General features: G+C 45.0%; 1 protein-coding gene across 1 annotated transcript in view; it reads left to right on the plus strand.

Moving 5' to 3' along the window:
- The first annotated feature begins 6,004 nt into the window (after positions 1 to 6,004).
- LOC140722506 (NACHT, LRR and PYD domains-containing protein 12-like) overlaps positions 6,005 to 21,297 on the plus strand; it is a 42,966-nt gene continuing 27,673 nt past the window's right edge. The window contains exons 1-3 of the mRNA XM_073037230.1: positions 6,005 to 6,172; positions 6,280 to 6,345; positions 15,614 to 17,351. Coding sequence (XP_072893331.1) covers positions 6,097 to 6,172; positions 6,280 to 6,345; positions 15,614 to 17,351 — 1,880 coding nt within the window. The 5' untranslated portion in view covers positions 6,005 to 6,096. The remainder of the gene's footprint in view (positions 6,173 to 6,279; positions 6,346 to 15,613; positions 17,352 to 21,297) is intronic.

A 21,297-nucleotide genomic window follows, 5' to 3' on the forward strand; every position in this document is an offset into this window, starting at 1 on the left:
CGCTGCAGGGTCTTGCGATCTGAGATGGTGCAATTTCCGAACCAGGCAGTGATGCAGCTGCTCAGGATGCTCTCAATACAACCACCTTAGAATGTGATGAGGATGGGGGGTGGGAGATGGACTTTCCTCAGCCTTCGCAGAAAGTAGAGACGCTGCTGGGCTTTCTTTGCTATGGAGCTGATGTTGAGGGAGCAGGTGAGATTCTCCGCTAGATGAACTCCAAGAAAATAGTTGCTCTTAACGATCTCTACCGAGGAGCCGTGGATGTTCAGCGGGGATTGGTCACTCCGTGCCCTCCTGAAGTCAACAACCATCGCTTTTGTTTTGTTCACATTCAGAGACAGGTTGTTGGCTCTGCACCAGTCCGTTAGCCGTTGCACCTCCTCTCTGTAAGCTGACTCGTCGTTCTTGCTGTGTGTTGCAGCACAATCGTGGGTCAGCAGAGTGAACAGCAGTGGTCTGTGCCCACAGCCAAAGGGGGACTCCGTGCTCAGTGTGATGGTGATGGACACGGAAAATTAATCCAGTTTTGTATCTGTAGGCAGGTTCAAGACACGGTTTTTTGTTGAGTTGGGTGAGAGCGGTGGAGACGAGGGATATCTGAGTTCAAGCCTTCATTTTCCTTTTTATATTCACAGAGCCAGAGTTTACAATCTCCGACCTCCTGGCACAGGGGGAGGAATATCGACTGTACCAACTGACAAAGTTCTACAGGGACAGACTCAAAAAAGCAATTGAAGAAAAGGTTGAGAGACTGGGTTGGATGTTGACAAAGGAGGGACATTTCAGCAGACAAGAAAATGAGGTGAGTGCAGTTCGTGTATTGTCACTGATCTGCTGGTATCAGAGGGAATAGTGATCAACATTAATCTCCTGCACGTTTTAGGAGATCGACTTGGGAATGGAGACTTTGATCTCTGACTTGTCTCTCGCAGATCTGGTTTTAGTTTTTAAGGTGGGGAGCTCTGGGAACTGCAAGTTTAGCATCACCTTTTCTTGTATCACCTGCTGTATTTATCAGTGTGAAGTAAGAGCAGTGGCTGCATATCTGGACTTCCAAAAGGCATTCGGTCTGAAACTAATTTCAAATCTTGGCTGAACCGTCGTGTAGCTTCACATCATCTCATTAATCCAGGATGAGCATTAAACTGTCAATTGGGCCAACCGGCTTCACTGTGGTACATGAGGGAGGGAAACCAGCTAACCACAGCTTGTCTTGGTTCCGTGAGTTCCCAAACAATGTGTGGCTGACTTGTCATAGTACAGTACAGAACCAGGCCTTTTGGCCCATCTATTCCATGCCAGACTACAGAATCTACTTATTCCCATTGACCTGCACCGGGCCATGGCGCTCTATACGCTCATTACGCATGCATCTATTCAGAATTCTCTTAACCACTTGCTCTACTTGCCCTGCTAGCTAGTTTCGCACTCTCACCACCCTCTGAGTAAACCGGTTTCACCTTTGTACCCTTTGAACTTTTCACCTTTCACCCTTTAGTGATAACCTCTTGTTGTAGTAACTCTTTACCTCAGTACAAAATGCCTGCTTGCATTTATCCTATCTATATCCCAATGTAATTGTCTACACTTCTATCAAATCTCCGCTCCGTCTTTCATGTTCCAATGAATAAAGTCCTAATCAGTTCACTCTTTTCTTATAACTTAGGTCTTCCAGTCCAGGTAACATCCTTGTAATATTTATTTTCTGTACTCTTTCAAGCTTATTTCCATCTGTCCTGCAGGTAGGTGTGCAGAACCGCACATAATATCCAAATTAGGCCTCTCCAACGTTTTATACAACATCATATCGTACACGATATTTTCAGTTACCAAGGATAATGCGCTAACAAACTTACTTTCACAGCCTAGCAACATTTGCTGCCACTTTCAATGGCTTATGTACCTGTATTCCCAGATCACTTTGTTCTACCGGTCGCTGTGTAAGATCTACCCTGATTGGTCCATAGAAAGTGCAACATCTTGCAACTGTCTGCATTAAATTGCATCGGCCCCTTTTAAACCCATTCTCCGGTTGGTCCAGACCTCACTGCAAGCTCTTGTAATCTACCTCTTTGTCAACAGCTCCTTCCCAATGTTGGAGTCATCAGCAAATTTGCTGATGCTCTTAACCATAATTTCATCCAGATCATTGATATAGATGACAAACAACAACAGGCACAGCACCGATTCCCGTGACACTGCACAAGTTACAGGCGCCAAACAGAAATGCAACAGTCTATAGTGACACTCCGGATTCTTTCCAAAAAGTTAGTGTCTAATCCAGTTTACTACTTTATCTTGAATGCTAAGCAACTGAATCTTCTAGACCGACCTCCTATACGGGACCTTGTCAAATACCGTGCTGAAGTCCATGTAGACAATATCCACAACCTTGCCTTCATCAACTTTCCTGGTAACTTCCTCGAAAATCTCTGAGATTGATTAGATGTGAAACATCACGCATAAAGCCGATACCTTATGACCACAAACATCAATAGTTTGATCTAAGAGGGCAGAAGAAAGCACAAAACATAAAATAAATCTGGTGACTAGCTGATATCTCATGATCCCAAGAAATCAACAGGTTGTCCTGAAAGGGAAGAAGATCAATAGGATTTCCTGAAAGGGAAGGGGCAAACAAAAAAAAACTGCTAACTTGCAGAATATCTGACTAATGAGAGACAGGGACACACCATTTCAGGTCGCTCTCCTTGGAGCTCACAAACAGTGATTGTCTTGTCCTAGATCTGACCTATTCAGCCATGAGTGGTATTAGAAAATCAAGTGTGTAACTCTGTTCTCGTTGGGATTCATTGGCGCTGTCTGTAATGAATCACACAGGCATTATCCAAAGGCAAGAGGTGATCTGTAAATATGATGCTGATCTATAAATTCATCATCTGGAGACGTCTGCTTTACTGGTTAAATTTCTTTCACAACTGTAACTCCTTAGACCTGGTAGCAGTGAAACTGAGGGATTATTTTACAGTGCAGTGGGCCATCAGGGAATTATGCTGATTTATTTCAGTACAGCACAGTACAGGCCCTTCGGCCTACAATGTTGTGCTTACCCTTAAACGCTGCCTCTCTTATTTCTCAGAGTGATGTCCTAAGCCCATCCATATTCAGTTACCTTAATTCCATCATAGGTGTATGTTGCTTGAAGACTATTCAATGTTTAATTCATAATTCCTCAGTTAATCAGGAAACCCATGCCTGCATTCAGGAAGTCATTACCATTTTACGGTACCAGTGCCAGGCAGTAACCATCTCCATTATAAGACAGCCGCACTGACATTCCTTAATCTTCTTTTGTCTTTATACATCATAAGACCATAAGGCATCAGAGCACAATTGGCCATTAGGCCCATCGATTCTGCTCCGCCATTACATCATGAGTGATGTACTATCCCTCTCAACCCCATTCTCCTGCCTTCTCCCAGTGAACTTTGCTGACCAGACTAGTCAAGAAGATACCAACCTCTGTTTTAAATATACTCAATGACCTGGTCTCCGCAGCTGTCACTGCCAATGAATTCTACAGATTCACTACTCCTCAGCTAAATAATCTCCTCATTTCTTTTCTAAATGGACGTCCCTCTAATCTGTGGCTGTTCCGTCTGGTTCTAGACTCCCCCACTTAGAAACATCATCTCCACGTCCTCTCAATGCCTTTCGATATTCCACAGGTTACAATTAGATTCCCCCTCATCCTTCCACACTCCAGCCAGGACAGGTGCATCCAGGATCCATTCCCATCAAAATCTGATTTAACATCACTGGTTCTGTTCGGTTAGATTCCTCTCTGGATTTTTCACAACGCCATCACATATTTTCTCTGATCAGGGGATCAACATATGCGAGTGCAGTCTGGCCAGTGCTTGTTCTTATATTCTGATCCTCTCGAAGTGAATGCTGGCATTGTATTTGCCTTTCCTAACACAGACTCAAACTGCACGGAATCCTGCACCAGGTCTCCAGAGACTCTTTACAACTCCGATTTCTGAATTTTCTCCCAGATTCAAAAATAGTCTACGTCTTCATTATTTCTGCTAAAGTATATGGCCATGTCCCTCACTATACTGCATTCCAATTGCAACTAATGTGTCCATTTTTTCATCGGTCTACGTGGGACACCTGGTCAAAGGTCCTCGGGAAGTCCAAGTAAACAACTTGCACTGACTCTCCGTTGTTGACCCAGCATGCTGTTCTCTCAAAAAATTCCAACAGTTCTGTCAGGCAAGATTCCTTCCCATGGATGTTGACCTTTTTCTTATCATGTGCGTCCAAATACCCCGAAACCTTATCCTCAATTATCGACCGCAGACATCTTCCCAAACGCTGATCAGACTAACTGGCCGATAGTTTAAAATGATCAGTCCTCCGGAACCATTCCAAAATCCAGTGATTCTTGAGCGATCATTACTAATGTCTCCACAATCTCTTCAGCCTCCTCCTTCAGAAGCAATCGGGTGAGTTGATCTGGACTCATCTATCTTCAGAACTTTCAGCTTCCCAAGCGCCTTCTCCGCAATAATTGCAAATACACTCACTTCTGCCACCTGACATTCTCCAATATCTGGCACGTTCTAGTGTTTTTACAGTGAGGACTGACGCAAAATGCCGACTAATACCTTCCGGCATTTCCTTGCCCCCTGACAGTACCTCTCCACTGTCATTTTCCGGTGGTTCAATATCCACTCTCCTCTCATTCAATCTTCATATATCAGACGGACGTTTTGGTAAGCTATTTTACATCATTCTCTTGCCTGCCATCATATTTCATATTTTCTCTATTTATGGCTTTTTAATTGCCTTCTGTTGATTTGTAAAAACATCCCAGTCCTCCAGCTTTCTACTATATTTTGTAATTTTCTGTGCCGTCTCCTTTGCTTTTGTGCTGCTTTGACTACCTCGTCAGCCACGGTTGATCATCCTCCCTTTAGAATAATTCTTCATCATTGTGATTGTTTGTCCTCCGAGAAACTTCAGCCATTCCTGCTCTGCCATTGTCCCTGTTAAGTGTCATTTTCGAATTTATTTTTGCCCAGCTCCTCTCTCATACTGAGTTAATTCCTTTATTCTACTGTAGCACTGATACCTCTAACTTTACTTTCTCCCTTTCAACCTGCTGGCTGAGTTCCGCTATTTTATGATCACTGCCTCTTAAGAGTCTATTCAGCTGAAGCTCCCTAATCAAATCTGGTGCAATACACAACACAGACTCCAGATCCGCCTTTCCTATAGTGGCCTCAACCATAGGCTTCTCTCAAAAGCCATCTCATAGGCATTCTATAAATTCCCTCACTTGGGATTCAGCACCGACCTGATTTTCCGAAGCTACCTGGATATTGAAACTCCCCGTGACAATTTTAGCATTGACCTTTTTCCATGCCTCTCCTCTCTCCCGTTGTAATTTGTAGCCCACATCCTGGCTACTGTTAACATGCTTGTATATAATTTCCATCAGGGTCACTTTACCTACGCAGTTTCTTAACATCCTCATCGTCTAATCCGATATCACCTCTTTCTCAGGACTTTTCATTTTTAATGACAGCAGCTTCGACCCAACACTTTCACCTACCTGCATATCCTTTCGATTCAATATTTATCCTTGGATTTAAGGACCCAACTATAAACTTTTGTCAGCCACGATTCAGTGATGCCCGCCATCCATTTGTTTTTGCTCTCTCTCCCCTCTCTCCCGTTCTTGTTGTCACGTCTTGTTGATGTAATGCTGCACATTGACAGATCAAGGAAATTAATCACATTGCATCTACTGCAGGGTGTCAGTAAATCCTTATTCTTACACACTATTGATTTAGAATTTCCTTCAGTTACTGTTTCTCTGTTAATGACTGAACCCAGAGAGGATGAGGCAACAGCCCAGTGACTGCATCTGTTCTGAAGCTACTGGGACCACGAACAGATACTTTCCTGCACATTCTCCATGTCTGTCTGTCTGCTCCACAATAAGTCCATTGTTTCCTTTTGTAGAAAGTCACTGAACTGACAGAGAAGGGAAACCGGGCAGAGAGTTCCAGACTCTTCCTCAGTTTGGTGAATGGCAAAGGCTCCCGGGCCCGGAGGGCGATGTGGGAATCCTTTCTGATGTGGAGGACTGAGTTACCAAAGTTGGACAGAATACTGAGGGAAATACAGGAACTCGGTATGTTAAAACCACGCACTGAACACAAAGGCACATTGAGATAAACATTTTAGTTATTTTAATTATTTTAGCTCTGTTTCCATGGATTTTTTTTTATATTTAAACAGGTCCTGATCCACAGGAATACATGAACATCGGCCAAGGTTTATCTGAATTACCCACTCAGCTGATAGGTGAGTGATCAAATGCACAGTTCAAACCACATCTCAAGTGTTAGTCTGTGACTTGGCAAAGCCTGGGAATCAAAATTCGCCATTAATCATTCGCTGATCTCTGGATTCAAGCAACAATTCAACGAATCTCTCTTTGCAGCCTGAATATTCTACAATATATTTTTCTATTAATCCAGCTGTTGGTTCTGCTGAAGCCTTCACTCCAGGTCCTAACGCTCTGGGAATCCCAACACACCCTAGGCAGGCTCCTGATACACTGTATGACCCAGTCCAGGTGACTTTTCTATCTTCAGACCTTTCATCTTCCAAGCCCCTTCTCCTTTGTAATAGCACTACACGCAATTCTGTTTGCTGATGTTCTTTACCTTTTGGAATTCTGCCAGTGACTTGCACAGAGTTTGTCTGGCATTTCCTTTTCACCCGTTACTGCAACTACAACAGCAGTTTCTAGTGGTCCGATATCGACCCTCTCCGTTCTTTTACTCTTTATATATCTGGGAATGAAAAAAAATATACTTTGGTATCCTTTCTTATATTATTGACCATTTCCTTGCATTTCCTGCACATTCATGTATAACTAGGAGCATCTATAACATAGTTGACTCCGACATGACCCTAGTCACTAGACTCTAGACACTAGAATACTACAGCACAGTACAGGCTCTTCCACCCTGGATGTTGTGCCGACCCATGTATTCCTTTAAAAAGAGTACCAACCCCACACTACCCCGTGACCCTCTATTTACCCTCTAGGTAATAAACACTCACTGTGCCCATATTGACGTATACTTTTGGTAAAATACCCTGGTCTGAAACAGATCTGGAAGATGTGCAAAAAAACAAGAACTGAAATAGCAATTTCTGGAAAACCCCATGTGCACTGGAGCGCACTTGGATTGATATGAACGAGGACAGTATGAGGATGATGAATAACAGATCTAAAAAAAATGAGACAACAGCCAGATAAAAATTTTCAGGATCAGGGTTAATATCATGGACACATGTCGTGAAAATTGATTTTCTGCGCCAGCAGCACGATTACAGTAAAGTGTGTGCAGTGAGTCTGTATTTATGTATACAATTGTGGAAATAGAATTGTATCAGCGTGAATTAATCAGGCTGATGGCCTGGTGGAAGAAGCTGTCACGGAGCCTGTTGGTCCTGGCTTTTACGCTGCGGTACCATTTCCCGGATGGTAGCAGCTGGAACAGTTTGTGCTTAGTGAGACTTGGGTCCAGAATGATCCTTCGGGCACTTTTTACCCCCTATCTCCGAAATGATCTGAATAGTAGGAAGTTCACACATACAGATGCACTGGGCTGTCCGCACCACTCTCTGCAGAGTCCTGCGATTGAGAGAAGTACAGTTCCCATACCAGGCAGTGATGCAGCCAGTCAGGATGCACAAAATTGTGCCCCTATAGAAAATTGTTAGCATTTAGGAGCCCATCCCAAACGTCCTCAACCAACTCAACCATCTGTTTTTCTGATTTTCTTTTCTTTTTGTTCAGACTAGAGAATATGCCAGGCAAGATGTCGGAATGCTCCTCTTGCAGGATGTGGGAAGTCAGGGAGACATCCAGTGTCCCTGACAACGATACCTGCAAGAAGTGCATCCAGCTGCAGCTTCTAACAGACCGCATTAGGGAACTGGAGCAGTAGCTGGATGACCTCCGGATCATTCGGGAGACTGAGCAGTTTATAGATAGTAGCTTCCGGGAGGTAGTTACACCTAAGGAACTGGGCAGAGGTAATTGGGTTACCGTCAGGCGAGTGAAGGGGAAAGGGCAGTTAATGCAGGGTTCTTCTGTGGCCATTCCCCTCCAAAATAGGTATACCAATTTGGATACTGTTGGGGGGAGGGGAGGATGGCTTACCTGGGACAAGCTGCGGCAGCCGGATCTCTGGCACTGAGTCTGGTTCTGCAGTGCAGAAGGGAGGGAGGAGGAAGAGGAGAGCGGTAGTGATAGGGGACTCCATAGTCAGGGGTACAGACAGGAGATACTATGGTCGTCACAGAGACTCCGGGATGGTTTGTTGCCTCCCGGGTGCCATGGTCAGGGATGTCTCTGATCGCCTGCACAGCATTCTGAGGTGGGAGGGTGATCAGCCAGATGTCGTGGTACACATCGGTACCAATGACAGGAAAGAGTCAGGAGGTCCTGAAGAGTGAGTACAGAGAGCTTGAAAAACAGGAGATAGAGGGTAGTAATCTCCGGATTGCTGCCTGTGCCACGTGCCAGTGAGGGTAAGAGTGCGATGCTCTGGCAGATGAACACGTGGCTGAGAAACTGGTGTAGGGGGCAGGGTTTTCAGATTTCTAGATCATCGGGACCTCTTCTGGGGCAGGTGGGACCTGTACAAGAGAGACGGGTTACACCTGAACTACAAGGGCACCAATATACTTGCAGGGAGGTTTGCTAGTTTTATTGGGGAGGGTTTAAACTCGATGGGAACCAGAGTGCCAGAGCAGATAGTGGAACGGGGGTAAAAATAAATGATGTTGGTAGTTCATGCAAAGTCACAAATAGCAAGGTTGTGTGTGCTGGTAATAATCTTCTGAGGTGTGTATATTTAAAAGCGTGGAGAATTGTGGGAAAGGCAGACGAGCTGAGGGCCTGGATTGACACGTAGAATTATGACATCATAGCCATTACTGAAACTTGGCTACAGGAGGGGCAGGACTGGCAGCTCAGTGTTCCAGGGTTCCGATGTTTCAGACGTGATAGAGACAGAGGGATGAAGGGTGGGTGGTGGCTTTGCTAGTCAGGGAAAATATTACAGCAGTGCTTCGGCAGGACAGATTAGATGGCTTGTCTACTGAGGCCATATGGGAGGAGCTGAGAAACAGGAAGGTATGACCACATTAATAGGGTTGTATTATGGACTACCCAATAGTCAGCGAGAATTGGAGGAGCAAATCTGCAAAGAGATAACAGACAACCGCAGGAGACAGAAATCTGTGATTGTAGAGGATTTTAATTTTCCACACATTGATTGGGACTCCCATACTGTTAAACGTCTAGATTAGAGTTTGTAAAATGTGTTCAGGAAAGCTTTCTAAATCAATATATAGATGTACCAACTAGGGAGGATGCAATATTAGATCTCCTATTAGCAAATGAGTTAGGGCAGGTGATGGAAGCCTGTGTCGGGGAACACTTTCGTTCCAGTGATCATAACGTCATTAGTTTCAACTTGATCAGGGATAAAGATAGATCTGGTCCTCGGGTTGACGTTCTAAACCTGAAAAGGGCCAAATTTGAAGAAATGAGAAGGGATCTAAAAAATCGTAGATTGGGACAGGATGTGATTGGGAAGTGGGAGACCTTCAAAGGAGACAATTTGAGAGTGCAGAGTTTGTATGTTCCTGTCAGGGTTGAAGGCAAAATGAATAAGAATAAGGAGCCTTGGCTATCGAGGGATATTGGAACTCTGATAAAGAAGAAGAGAGAGATGTATAACATGTATAGGCAACAGGGAGGAAATGAGATGCCTGAGGAGTATAAAAACAGTAAGAAAATACTTAAGAACGAAATCAGGAGGGCTAAAAGAGGACATGAGGTTGCTTTGGCAGTCAGGGTGAACGATAATTTTAAGAACTTCTACAGGTATGTTAAGAACAAAAGGATTAAAGGGGATAAAATTGATCCTCTTGAAGATCAGAGTGGTCGGTTATGTATGGAATCAAAAGAAATGGGAGAGATATTAAATGGGTATTTTGCATCTGTACTTACTGAGGAAACTAGCATGGAGTCTATGGAAACAAGGCAAACAAGTAGGGAGGTCATGGAACTTATACAGATTAAAGAGGAGGAGGTGCTTGCTGTCTTGAGGTAAATCAGAGTAGATAAATCCCCAGGACCTGATAGGGTATTCCCTCGGACCTTGAAGGAGACCAGTGTTGAAATTGCAGTGGCCCTGGCATAAATATTATGTCGATATCCACGGATCGGGTGCCAGAGGATTGGAGGATAGCTCATGTAGTTCCGTTGTTTAAGAAAGGCTCAAAAAGTAAGCCGTGAAATTATAGGCCGGTATGTTTGACATCGGTAGTAGATAAATTATTGGAAGGAATACTAAGAGATAGGATCTCCAGGTATTTGGATAGACAGGGACTTATTAGAAAAAGTCAGTATGGTTTTGTGCATGGTAGATCATGTTTAACCAATCTATTAGAGTTTATCGAGGAAGTTACCAGGAAAGTGGATGAAGGGAAGGCAGTGGATGTTGTATACATGGACTTCAGTAAGGCCTTTGACAAGGTCCTGCATGGGAGGTTAGATAGGAAGATTCAGTCGCTAGATATACATGGAGAGGTAGTAAATTGGATTAGACATTGGCTCAATGGAAGAAGCCAGAGAGTGGTAGTGGAGGATTGCTACTCTGAGTGGAGGCCTGTGACTAGTGGTGTGCCAAGGGGATCTGTGCTGGGTCCATTGTTATTTGTCATCTATCTCAATGATCTGGATGAGAATGTGGCAAATTGGATCAGCAAATTTGCTGATGATACAAAGATTGGAGGTGTAGTGGACAGTGAGGAAGGTTTTCAAAGCTTGCAGAGGGATTTGGACCAGTTGGAGGAATGGGCGGAAAAACGGCAGATGGAATTTAATGCGGACACGTGTGAGGTATTGCACTTCGGAAGTCAAACCAAGGTAGAACATACAAGGTAAATGGTAGGACACTGAGGAGTAACACACAACTGGGGGATGTTGTTATTATACAGCTGTGATAATAACAGCCGGCAACTCCCTTGGCAGCCGGAAAGGTTTACACAGCAGCACCAGGTACTCCAGATCTGGGGAACAAAAGGATTTGAGAGCATGGACATTCCGGGGTTCCACCAAGCATTAATGATCATGAAACATACCCTAAATCCTGTTCTCTTCCCAAATAGGTGTGTGTGTGTGTGTGTGTGTGTGTGTGTGTGTGTGTGTGTGTGTGTGTGTGTGTGTGTGTGTGTGTGTGTGTGTGTGTGTCTGTGCGGGGGGTGGTGGTGGTGTGTGTGTGTGTGTGTGTGTGTGAGTGACTGTGAGGGGGGTGGTGGTACTGGATGACGACACGATTGTTGGTGAAGATAGGGGCCAATTCTGGATCTGTGGACTCAGGAGCAGTTGGGTCAGAGGGACAGCTGGGATGCAGGCGCTTGGGTAGTTGGATCCTTCTTGCATCCCCTCTTCTTTTCAGCAGTCGCTCTTCTGGGTTCCTCAGAATTCCTGGCTTATCCGTGGATCAGCGGCTGCCAGTCGTTGACCTCCATATTTACCTGAGAGAGCCTCTGCTTAATTTGGTCCTTGTACCTCCTGCGCGGGGCACCACGATCTCTCTCGCCCTGAGAGAGTTCTCCGTAGAGTACTGCTTTCGGTAACCTGGAGTTATCCATGCGAGACATGTGGCCTGTCAGACGGTGGATCTGGCTGAGCAGCGAAGTGGCTTCAGGGCCTGGAAGTTGAACATATATAGCTGTGCATGTCTGTGTGATTATATGAAATATTAAACTAAATAAGTAGTGCAGAAATAGCAATTTAAAAATAGATTAGTGAGTCACTTTCGATGGGTTCAATGTCCATTCGGAAACTGGATGGTAGAGGAGAAGTTGCTCCTGAATCGTTGAGTGTGCGCCTTACTCCGTTCCTCGTGAACCAGACGGTGATGCAGCCAGTTACAATGCTCTGCAAGTCACACCCGTAGAAATATTCAAGTGATGTTGGAAACTCCTGATGAAATATAGCCACTGTTGTGCCTTCTCTGTAGCTGCATCGATATATTGGGTCCAGGTTAGATACTCGGAGATATTGACAGCCAGGAATATAGAATTGCTCACTCTTTCCACATCAGATCCCTCTGTGAGGACTGGTGTGTCGTGTTCCCTCATCTTGCCTTTTCTGAAATCTACAATTAGCTCTATTGACATACTTTCATAACGCAAGCAGGATTCAGCACTCCATACACTCATATGCAAATCCAATAAGGGGTACACATCACTGAACGTAAATGAAAGCATAACCCATAAAAATGAAGAAACTATCATAACAGTAGAAAACGCTAACCAATGGAAGAGTCTGACTCCCCACGGAGGACATCCACACGATCTGAGCTGATTAGATGTCGACAAGGAAGCGTCGAGCCCCTGTCTCAGAGTTGGAGACCTCTTCCCAGAAACAGAAGGGATCATTGTAGCAATACAGGACAAGGATGTTGACACATGTAGTTATCAATAATACAGAATGAACAACTCATAGGTCCAAGACGATATATGCTGAAAATTATAAGAGAAACTACAAACAATCTGACTTTACAAGATCCTGCAGTAGTTCAACTAAATCTCATTACTTGTACAAGCACAATAAAATGGCGGAGAACATTCACAAAAACATTGCTTAAACTACAACTGATGAAAACCACCATAATTTACTAAACGTACATGCCTCTTCCAATTTTAGAGTTAGGGTCCTTTCTATCATACTGCGTCCGATCATTATTTCGGATAGGATAATACATGATCTGCGTTCGGATGTAACTTACAGGTTAAACAAGCAAAATCAACTTTTTAAATATATATAGCCATTCCAAACACACAAAACTGACAGAAACGAATTAGTAAAAAACAATACCAGAAATATGTTGAATTGAAAGGGCAAAATGAAAGACTATGGAACACGAACAGGGTATTATTTATCCCAGTCGTAATATCAATAACTGGTATCATCCTAAAGGCTTTACAGAATAGTATTAATAAATTAGGCCCACACGGCGATACTTGTGTAAATCTTCGAAAACCCATAACACTATACACCACGAGAATAGCCTGAAATCTCCTATCAATTGAGATATGAGTGTGCTTGGCTGTGCCTGTACCTCAAGTTTTACCAGTTTAGGCTAAAATAATAATAATAATAATAATAATAATAATAATAATAATAATAATAATAATAATAATAATAATAATAATAATAATAACTTATTTCTAAAGCACCTTTCATCCAGACGATGCCGTTCAAACCGCATCACAACGGGATAAAGTGCAAACTAGAAAATAAAAGACAAAATGTGTCAGTCCTAATATACACCTCAGACTTCTGCACAGTACTGTAGTTTAAGGTGTTGAATTCTACAGTTTAGGAACATAGTCCCAAAAAAACTCAACGCTGACCTCCCAATGATCCTTTGGCCTTCTACCTTATCGTCTGCCTGCACTGCATTTTCTCGGCAACTGAAACACTGTCTCCCTGAACTATTCTGTTCCATTTTTCCTTGTACAACCTCATTGCACCGATGTGATGTAATGATCTATTTGGATCGCATGCAGAAAAGTTTTCCATTTTACAGTGGTGCATGTCACAATAATAAACCAATTTACCGATTCATTGTCAATAATACAGTGCCCCTTGGTTGCTTAAGATTGTTATAACCGGGGGGGGAGGGGGGTGACAGTGCGGATGAGCTGCCACGACCTATTAAATGCTCCCAGTGGCGAGTAGCCTCTGTCCAGCTCTTGGCCTTCACGTGCGGTTTAGCCACTAATCCCGGTGGAAGCGTTTCTTCTGACAGGAGAAGGGGCAGCGGTGGGTTACTGGTGCCTTACAACCAGTCGCTTTGGGCAGATGGGGCTTGTCGGCTGTGATTGGCAGCTCACCCAGGAACAAGAAAACTCTGATCTCAAAACTCCACTGCCTTGTAACTGTAACCCCTCATGGGGAAGAGTTTGGGAGTAAACCCAATGGGAAAAGCCTGGAGCTGGAGTCCCTGAGTCAGTGTTAAATGGTGTTCAACGCAGACTGGCATCTCCTGCGACACCTCTGGTGCCAAGCTGTGTCAGTCTATGTCGTTCCTTTGTGTACATCAGATGCATGGAGAGAGGGAGCTTGCTACATCGGCAGAAGCTTCCTCTCCATATCGGAGTGTCCCGGCTTGCAGGGGCAGGACATCCATGGTCGACTCTGACAGACGGAGGCCTCATTAGACAGCGCCCCATACCCCCACAGCAAGACTGATGAGTAGCAGTTGCCAAGACTTCACCACCCTCTCCCACAGACACGATGTACATCACTGAGACAGACCCTTGTGGCTTCTTCCATGAACACAGATTCCATCTTTCCACCAACCCTCCATCACTGCGATTGAAAACTACCCATTTTCATTCCTGTCATTCCGATGGGTTATCGATCCGCAACTTCACTGTGATTCTCCCCCAGACGCTGCCCGACTTGAGTATTTCCCGCGTATTCAGCTCCTGTTTTGATGCAAGAGCAGTGGACACCTGTGACTCCCCAGTGTGCAGATTTGCCAAAATGCACAGTGTCCTGCTCTCCATAGTTCCACACCAGATCAACATTAACATCCTCTGTTAATGAGGCAAACAATGCTTTAAATATAGTGAAATGTTGTTGTAACGGGAGTGCAGTCAGGATTGCAATAGGATATTCAAGATTCAAAAACTTTGTTGTCATTCCAACCGTACATCAGCTCTGCAGGGCAGAATGAGACAGCGTTTCCCAGGAGCAGTGCAATCATAACATTACAAACGCAACACTAAATAATAAACACAACAATAAATAATAAAACACAACAGCCACATGTCGGTTAAAATCAAGTTATAAGTGTCCGGTGCAAGTTAAAAGTGTCCAAAGCAGAGTCAGGTAGAGCAGCTATTTAGCAGTCTGACTGCCTGTGGGAGGAAGCTGTTCAGTAGCCTTGTGGTTTTAGTTTTGATGCTCCTGTAACGGTTATCTGATGGCAGAAGAACAAACAGTTCATGGAGAGGGTGTGAGGGGTTTTTAATGATGTACCGTGTCTTCTGGAGGCATCGACGTTGAAAGAGGTCTTGGACAGAGAGTAGGGAGACCCCAATAACCTTCTCTGCTCCCCTAACCACCCCCTGCAAGGCTTTTTTGTCGGCAGCACTGCAGCTGGAGCACCAGGTTGTGATGCAAAAGGTCAGCACACTCTCAACCACGCCTCTGTAGAATGTAGTTAAGATGGTAGTGGGGAGTGATGCTTGTTTAAGCTTCCTCAGAAAGTGCAATCAGGGGAATGTTCACCTTCACAAATAACTTGAACCAGAACATGAGGTTTGGACATTTTCAGGGACACCATTGCTGTCAATTCCGTGTCTGTGAACAGAATTTTACTTTCTGTCCTAATATCCATGGAAGCATTGAATTTATTCATGTAATCTCAAACACTGAATGCTGAAATACCGTTATAAAGTTTTTTGTCAGATGAGCCATTTAACGTTTTGAATATGTTCTCTGTTCCCATGGAAGATGTTCAACAGAAACACAAGGAGACTTTGCGGGCACAAACTGAAACACTGAGAGTGAACACGATCCTGATGACGGAGAAGGTGAAGGTTTTCCAGCTGGCTGATCGATACGCTGAGCTCACGGTCATTTCTACTGTTCGAGATCGGACACTGGTGGAACATGAGCTGCTGGCAAGAGGCAGAGACCATGAGGATTATAGAGAGAAACAACTCCGCAGACAGCTGGAAAAAATCCGTACTGATCAGTTATTCCAGAGCAGCTTTTCCCGGAGTAAATCCAAATCTGGGAGTTCAGCAGCAGTGGCCGGAGTCCCGGGGATCGGGAAAACAACGATGGTACAAAAGATTGTTTATGATTGGGCCATGGGGAAAATATACCAACAATTCCAGTTTGTCTTCAGTTTCAAATTCCGAGATTTAAACAGTATTAACTGTCTAATAAACCTGAGGGAACTGATTCTGGATCAGTATCCTTACTTTGGGAATTTCCTGAGAGAAGTCTGGAAGAACCCAGAGGGATTACTGTTTATATTCGATGGTTTAGATGAATTCAAACACAAAATCGATTTTGCAGACAGTCGGAGAGATACAGAACCCAAGCACCAGTGCCCAGATCCCGAGTGGAGGTGTGAAGTGTCTGACATTGTGTACAGTTTAATCCAGGGCAAGCTGCTCCCAGGGTGTTCAGTGCTGGTGACCACCCGCCCCACTGCGTTACATTTATTGGAAAAGGCGGATATCAGTGTCTGGGCTGAAATCCTGGGATTTGTTGATGAGGAACGGAAGGAATATTTCATCAGACATTTTGAAGATCAGACGGTGGCGGAAGCTGTTTTCAATTATGTGAAGGAGAACGAAATCCTGTACACCATGAGCTACAACCCCTCCTACTGCTGGATCCTCGCTCTGGCACTGGGCCCCTTCTTCACACAAAGAGTCAGGGACCCACAGCGAGTTCCCAAGACCATCACCCAACTGTACTCCTACTATATTTATAACATCCTGAAAAACCACGGCCGTGAGATTGAGAACCCCCATGATGTGTTACTCAGGGTTGGTCAGATGGCCTTCAGAGGAGTGTCCAAGAAGAAGATTGTGTTTACAGATGGAGATTTGATCAAGTACAATCTTCAGCCTTCCCAGTTCCTGTCCGGGTTCCTGATGGAGCTTTTGGAGAGAGAGGATTCTGCCCAGAGTGTGGTGTACACATTCCCACACCTCACCATCCAAGAGTTTGTAGCTGCAGTCGCACAATTCCTGAATCCACATCCCGGGGATATCCTGAAATTCCTCACTGAAGCTCACAGCACGACAGATGGGCGATTTGAGGTATTTCTCCGTTTTGTTGCTGGTCTCTCCAACCCAATGACAGCTCGGGGCCTGGTGGAGTTTCTGGGTCCATTTCCTCATGAAACAACCTGCCGGGTGATTGACTGGGTGAAGGAGGAGGTTAAACGCCAGAGTGGAAACACATGGAGTGAGGCTGGTAAAAGGAGCCTCCTGAACACATTGCACTACCTGTTTGAGTCTCAGAATCGTGGACTGGCTCAGGAAACACTGGGATCTGTGAAAACACTTTCATTCAGTGGAATGACACTGACCCCGATTGACTGCGCGGTCCTGTCTCATGTCATCGGACTCTGTGATACAATAAAACTCCTCGACCTGGGGAACTGCCACATTCAGTGTGAAGGAATCCAGCGGCTGGGACCCGGGCTGCACAAGTGCCAGGAGTTGAGGTAACTTAATTTATCACTCAATCGGAACTGTGAAACTGTTCTATTGTGTCATTTCAATGTAAAGAGATTTGGGTTAAACTGTGATAAATCAGATTGTGAAGAATTGTGACAAATGCCCAGGGGATCGGTCAGTAATTCTCCAAGGACGGGAGGGTTCTGTGGTTCCTTGTGAAGGGATGTTGGAGACTTCATCAGATCAGTGAACAACGACCATTTGTGTAATGGTAGTAAATCACAGGAATGGCCGTGTTTCCTGCTGCCTGTGACACGTCCATTGACAATGTTCCTTCTCACTGCTACTGACACCCAGACCAACACTGACTGCAGCAGGTGGGTCAGAGATTCACAACCCCTTCCCGGTGAGGGACAAGAGACCGTCAGCAGACTGTCCCAGTGAGAAGGAAAGAAATACCATTGTGAGATTGTCCTCCCCTGCCCTTGATAGTGTGTGACTTTGCTCACTACCAGATACACAGAGAGCGAGGCCGCATCTCCTCTGGGTCTCTGTTCAGACCCAACACACACGTACAAAAATTTTCTGCATCCTCTCGTCTTGTAGGGTTATTGTTTACCTTTGGAATCCTCCTGTGGGACCTCTTATCCCAATCCCCGTTCGATTCTTAGGGATCTCGTCGCCATTCCTCATCCTCCTGTGGGATGTCTTTTCCCCACCCCCTTCCTGCGGGATCTCTTTTCCCCATTCCCTTCCCTCCAGTGTTATCCCTTCCCATCCCCCCTTCCTCCTCTCAGATCCCTTTTCCCGATCCCCCATCCGCCTATGGGATTTCTCTTCGCAAACCCCATTCATCCTGTTGGATCTCACTTCCCCATCCCCCTCCCTCCTGTTGGATCTCTCCTCCCCATTCCCCTTCCTCCTGTCGGATCTCTCTCCCCCATCCCCCTTCCTCCTGTGGGATCTCTCTACCCCATCCTCCTTCCTCCTGTGGGATCTCACTTCCACATTCCCCTTCCTCCTGCAGGTTCTCTCTTCCCCATTCCCCTTCCTCCAATCGGATCTCTCTACCTCATCCCCCTTCCTCCTGTGGGATCTCTCTTCCCCATCCCCCTTCTTCCTGTGGGAACTGACCTCCCCATATTCCTTCATAGAATCGCAAAATCATATAACACTACAGCATAGAAAACAAGCCATTCGGCCCTTCTGATCTGTGCCAGAACTTTATTCCGCTAGTCCCATTGACCTGCACCCAGTTCATAACCCTCCAGACCTCTCCCAGCCATGCATCTATCAGATTTATTCTTAAAACTTAAGAGTGTGTCCGCATTTTCCACATCAGATGGCAGCTCGTTCCACACTCTCACAACTCTCTGAGTGAGGACGTTCCCCCTAAACCTTTCCCCTTTCACCCTGAAGCAAAGTCCTTTTGTAATTTATCTCTCCTAATCCGTGTGGAAAGAGCCCATTGGCATCTACCCTGTCTATACCCTCGTAATTGTGTAAACTTCTATCAAATCTCCCCTCATTCTTCTGCGCTCCAAGGAACAAAGTCCTAACCTGTTCAATCTTTCCTTGTAACTCAACTCCTGAAGAGCCGGCAACATCCTCGCAGATCCTTTCCGCACACTTTCAGTCTTACTGATATCCGTCCTATAGTTCATTGACCAGAACTGCACACAATACTCCAAAGTTGGCCTCACCAATGTCTTATACAACCTCACCATAACATTCCAACTCCTATACTCAACTTTGATTTATGAATGCCAGGATGCCAAAAGCCTTCTTTACAACCTTGTCTCCCTGTGACAACACTTTCAGGGAATTATGTATCTGAACTCCCAGATCCCTTTCTTCCTGCGCACCCCTCAGTGCCCTACCATTTACCGTGTATGTCCTACCTTGATTTGGCCTTACAAAATGGAACACCTCACACTTGTCTGCATTAAATTCCATCTGCCATTTTCTGGCCCATTTTGCCAGTTGGTCCAGATCCCTCTGCAAGCTTTGAAAGCCTTCCTCGCTGTCCACAACGCCTCCATCTTAGTGTCATCAGCAAACTTGCTGATCCAATTTATCACATTATCATCTAGATCATTGATATAGACAACAAACAACAATGGTCCCAGCACAGATCCTTGAGACACACCACTAGTCACAGGCCTCCAGTCTGAGAAGCAATGATCCACTACCACTCTCTGTCTTCTCACACACAGCCAATTTCGAATCCAATCTACAACCTCTCCATGGATACCTACTGTCTGAACCTTCTGAACTAACCTCCCATGTGGGACCTTGTCAAAAGCCTTACTAAAGTTCATGTAGACAACATCCACAGCCTTTCCTTCATGTGCATTCTTGGTAACATCCTCGAAAAACACTACAGGATTCATTAAACACGATCTGCCATGAACAAAGCCATGCTGACTATCTTTAATCAGCCCTTGGTTGTCTAAATCCTTGTATATCCGATCTCTCAGAACACCTTCCAATAATTTACCTAAACCGATGTCAGGCTCACTGGCTGTAATTACCTGGTGCACTTTTGGAGCCTTTTTCAAACAACGGAACAACATGAGCTACCCTCCAGTCCTCCGGCACCGCAATTGTGGTGAAGGACATTTTAAATATTTCTGCCAGGACCCCTGCAATTTCTACACTAGTCTCTCTCAAGGTCCGAGAAAATTTCATATCAGGCCTGGGGGATTTATTTACCTTTATTTGCTGTAAGGCAGTAAGTACCTCCTCCTCTTTAATCTCTATATGTTCCATAAAACACAGAATAGTACAGCACATTACAGGCCCTTCGGCCCACAATGTTGTGCCGACCCTCAAGCCCTGCCTGCCATATAACCCCTCACCTTAAATTCCTCCATATGCCTGTCTAGAAGTCTCTTAAACTTCACTAGTGTATCTGCCTCCACCACTGACTCAGGCAGTGCATTCCACGCACCAACCACTCTCTGAGTGAAAAACCTTCCTCTAATATCCCCCTTGAACTTCCCTCCCCTTACCTTAAAGCCATGTCCTCTTGTATTGAGCAGTGGTGCCCTGGGGAAGAGGCGCTGGCTGTCCACTCTGTCTATTCCTCTTAATATCTTGTACACCTCTATCATGTCTCCTCTCATCCTCCTTCTTTCCAAAGAGTAAAGCCCTAGCTCCCTTAATCTCTGATCATAATCCATCCTCTCTAAACCAGGCAGCATCCTGGTAAATCTCCTCGGTTCCCTTTCCAATGCTTCCACATCCTTCCTATAGTGAGGTGACCAGAACTGGACACAGTACTCCAAGTGTGGCCTAACTAGAGTTTTATAGAGCTGCATCATTACATCGCGTCTCTTAAACTCTGTCCCTTGACTTATGAAAGCTAACACCCCATAAGATTTCTTAACTACCCTATCTACCTGTGAGGCAACTTTCAGGGATCTGTGGACATGTATCCCCTGATCCCTCTGCTCCTCCACACTACCAACTAAATTGTCATTTACTTTGTACTCTGCCTTGGAGTTTGTCCTTCCGAAGTGTACCACCTCACACTTCTCCGGGTTGAACTCCATCTGCCACTTCTCAGCCCACTTCTGCATCCTATCAATGTCTCTCTGCAATCGTCGACAATTCTCTACACTATCTACAACACCACCAACCTTTGTGTCGTCTGCAAACTTGCCAACCCACCCTTCTACCCCCACATCCAGGTCGTTAATAAAAATCACAAAAAGTAGAGGTCCCAGAACAGATCCTTGCGGGACACCACTAGTCACAACCCTCCAATCTGATTGTTCTACCTTCACCATGACCATCTGCCTTCTACAGGCAAGCCAATTCTGAATCCACCTGGCCAAACTTCCCTGGATCCTATGCCTTCTGACTTTCTGAATAAGCCTACCATGTGGAACCTTGTCAAATGCCTTACTAAAATCCATGTAGATCACATCCACTGCACTACCCTCATCTATAGGCCTGGTCACCTCCTCAAAGAACTCTATCAGGCTT

The sequence above is a fragment of the Hemitrygon akajei genome, unplaced genomic scaffold (assembly GCF_048418815.1).
Source record: "Hemitrygon akajei unplaced genomic scaffold, sHemAka1.3 Scf000078, whole genome shotgun sequence".
NCBI classification, from domain to species: Eukaryota; Metazoa; Chordata; class Chondrichthyes; order Myliobatiformes; family Dasyatidae; genus Hemitrygon; species Hemitrygon akajei.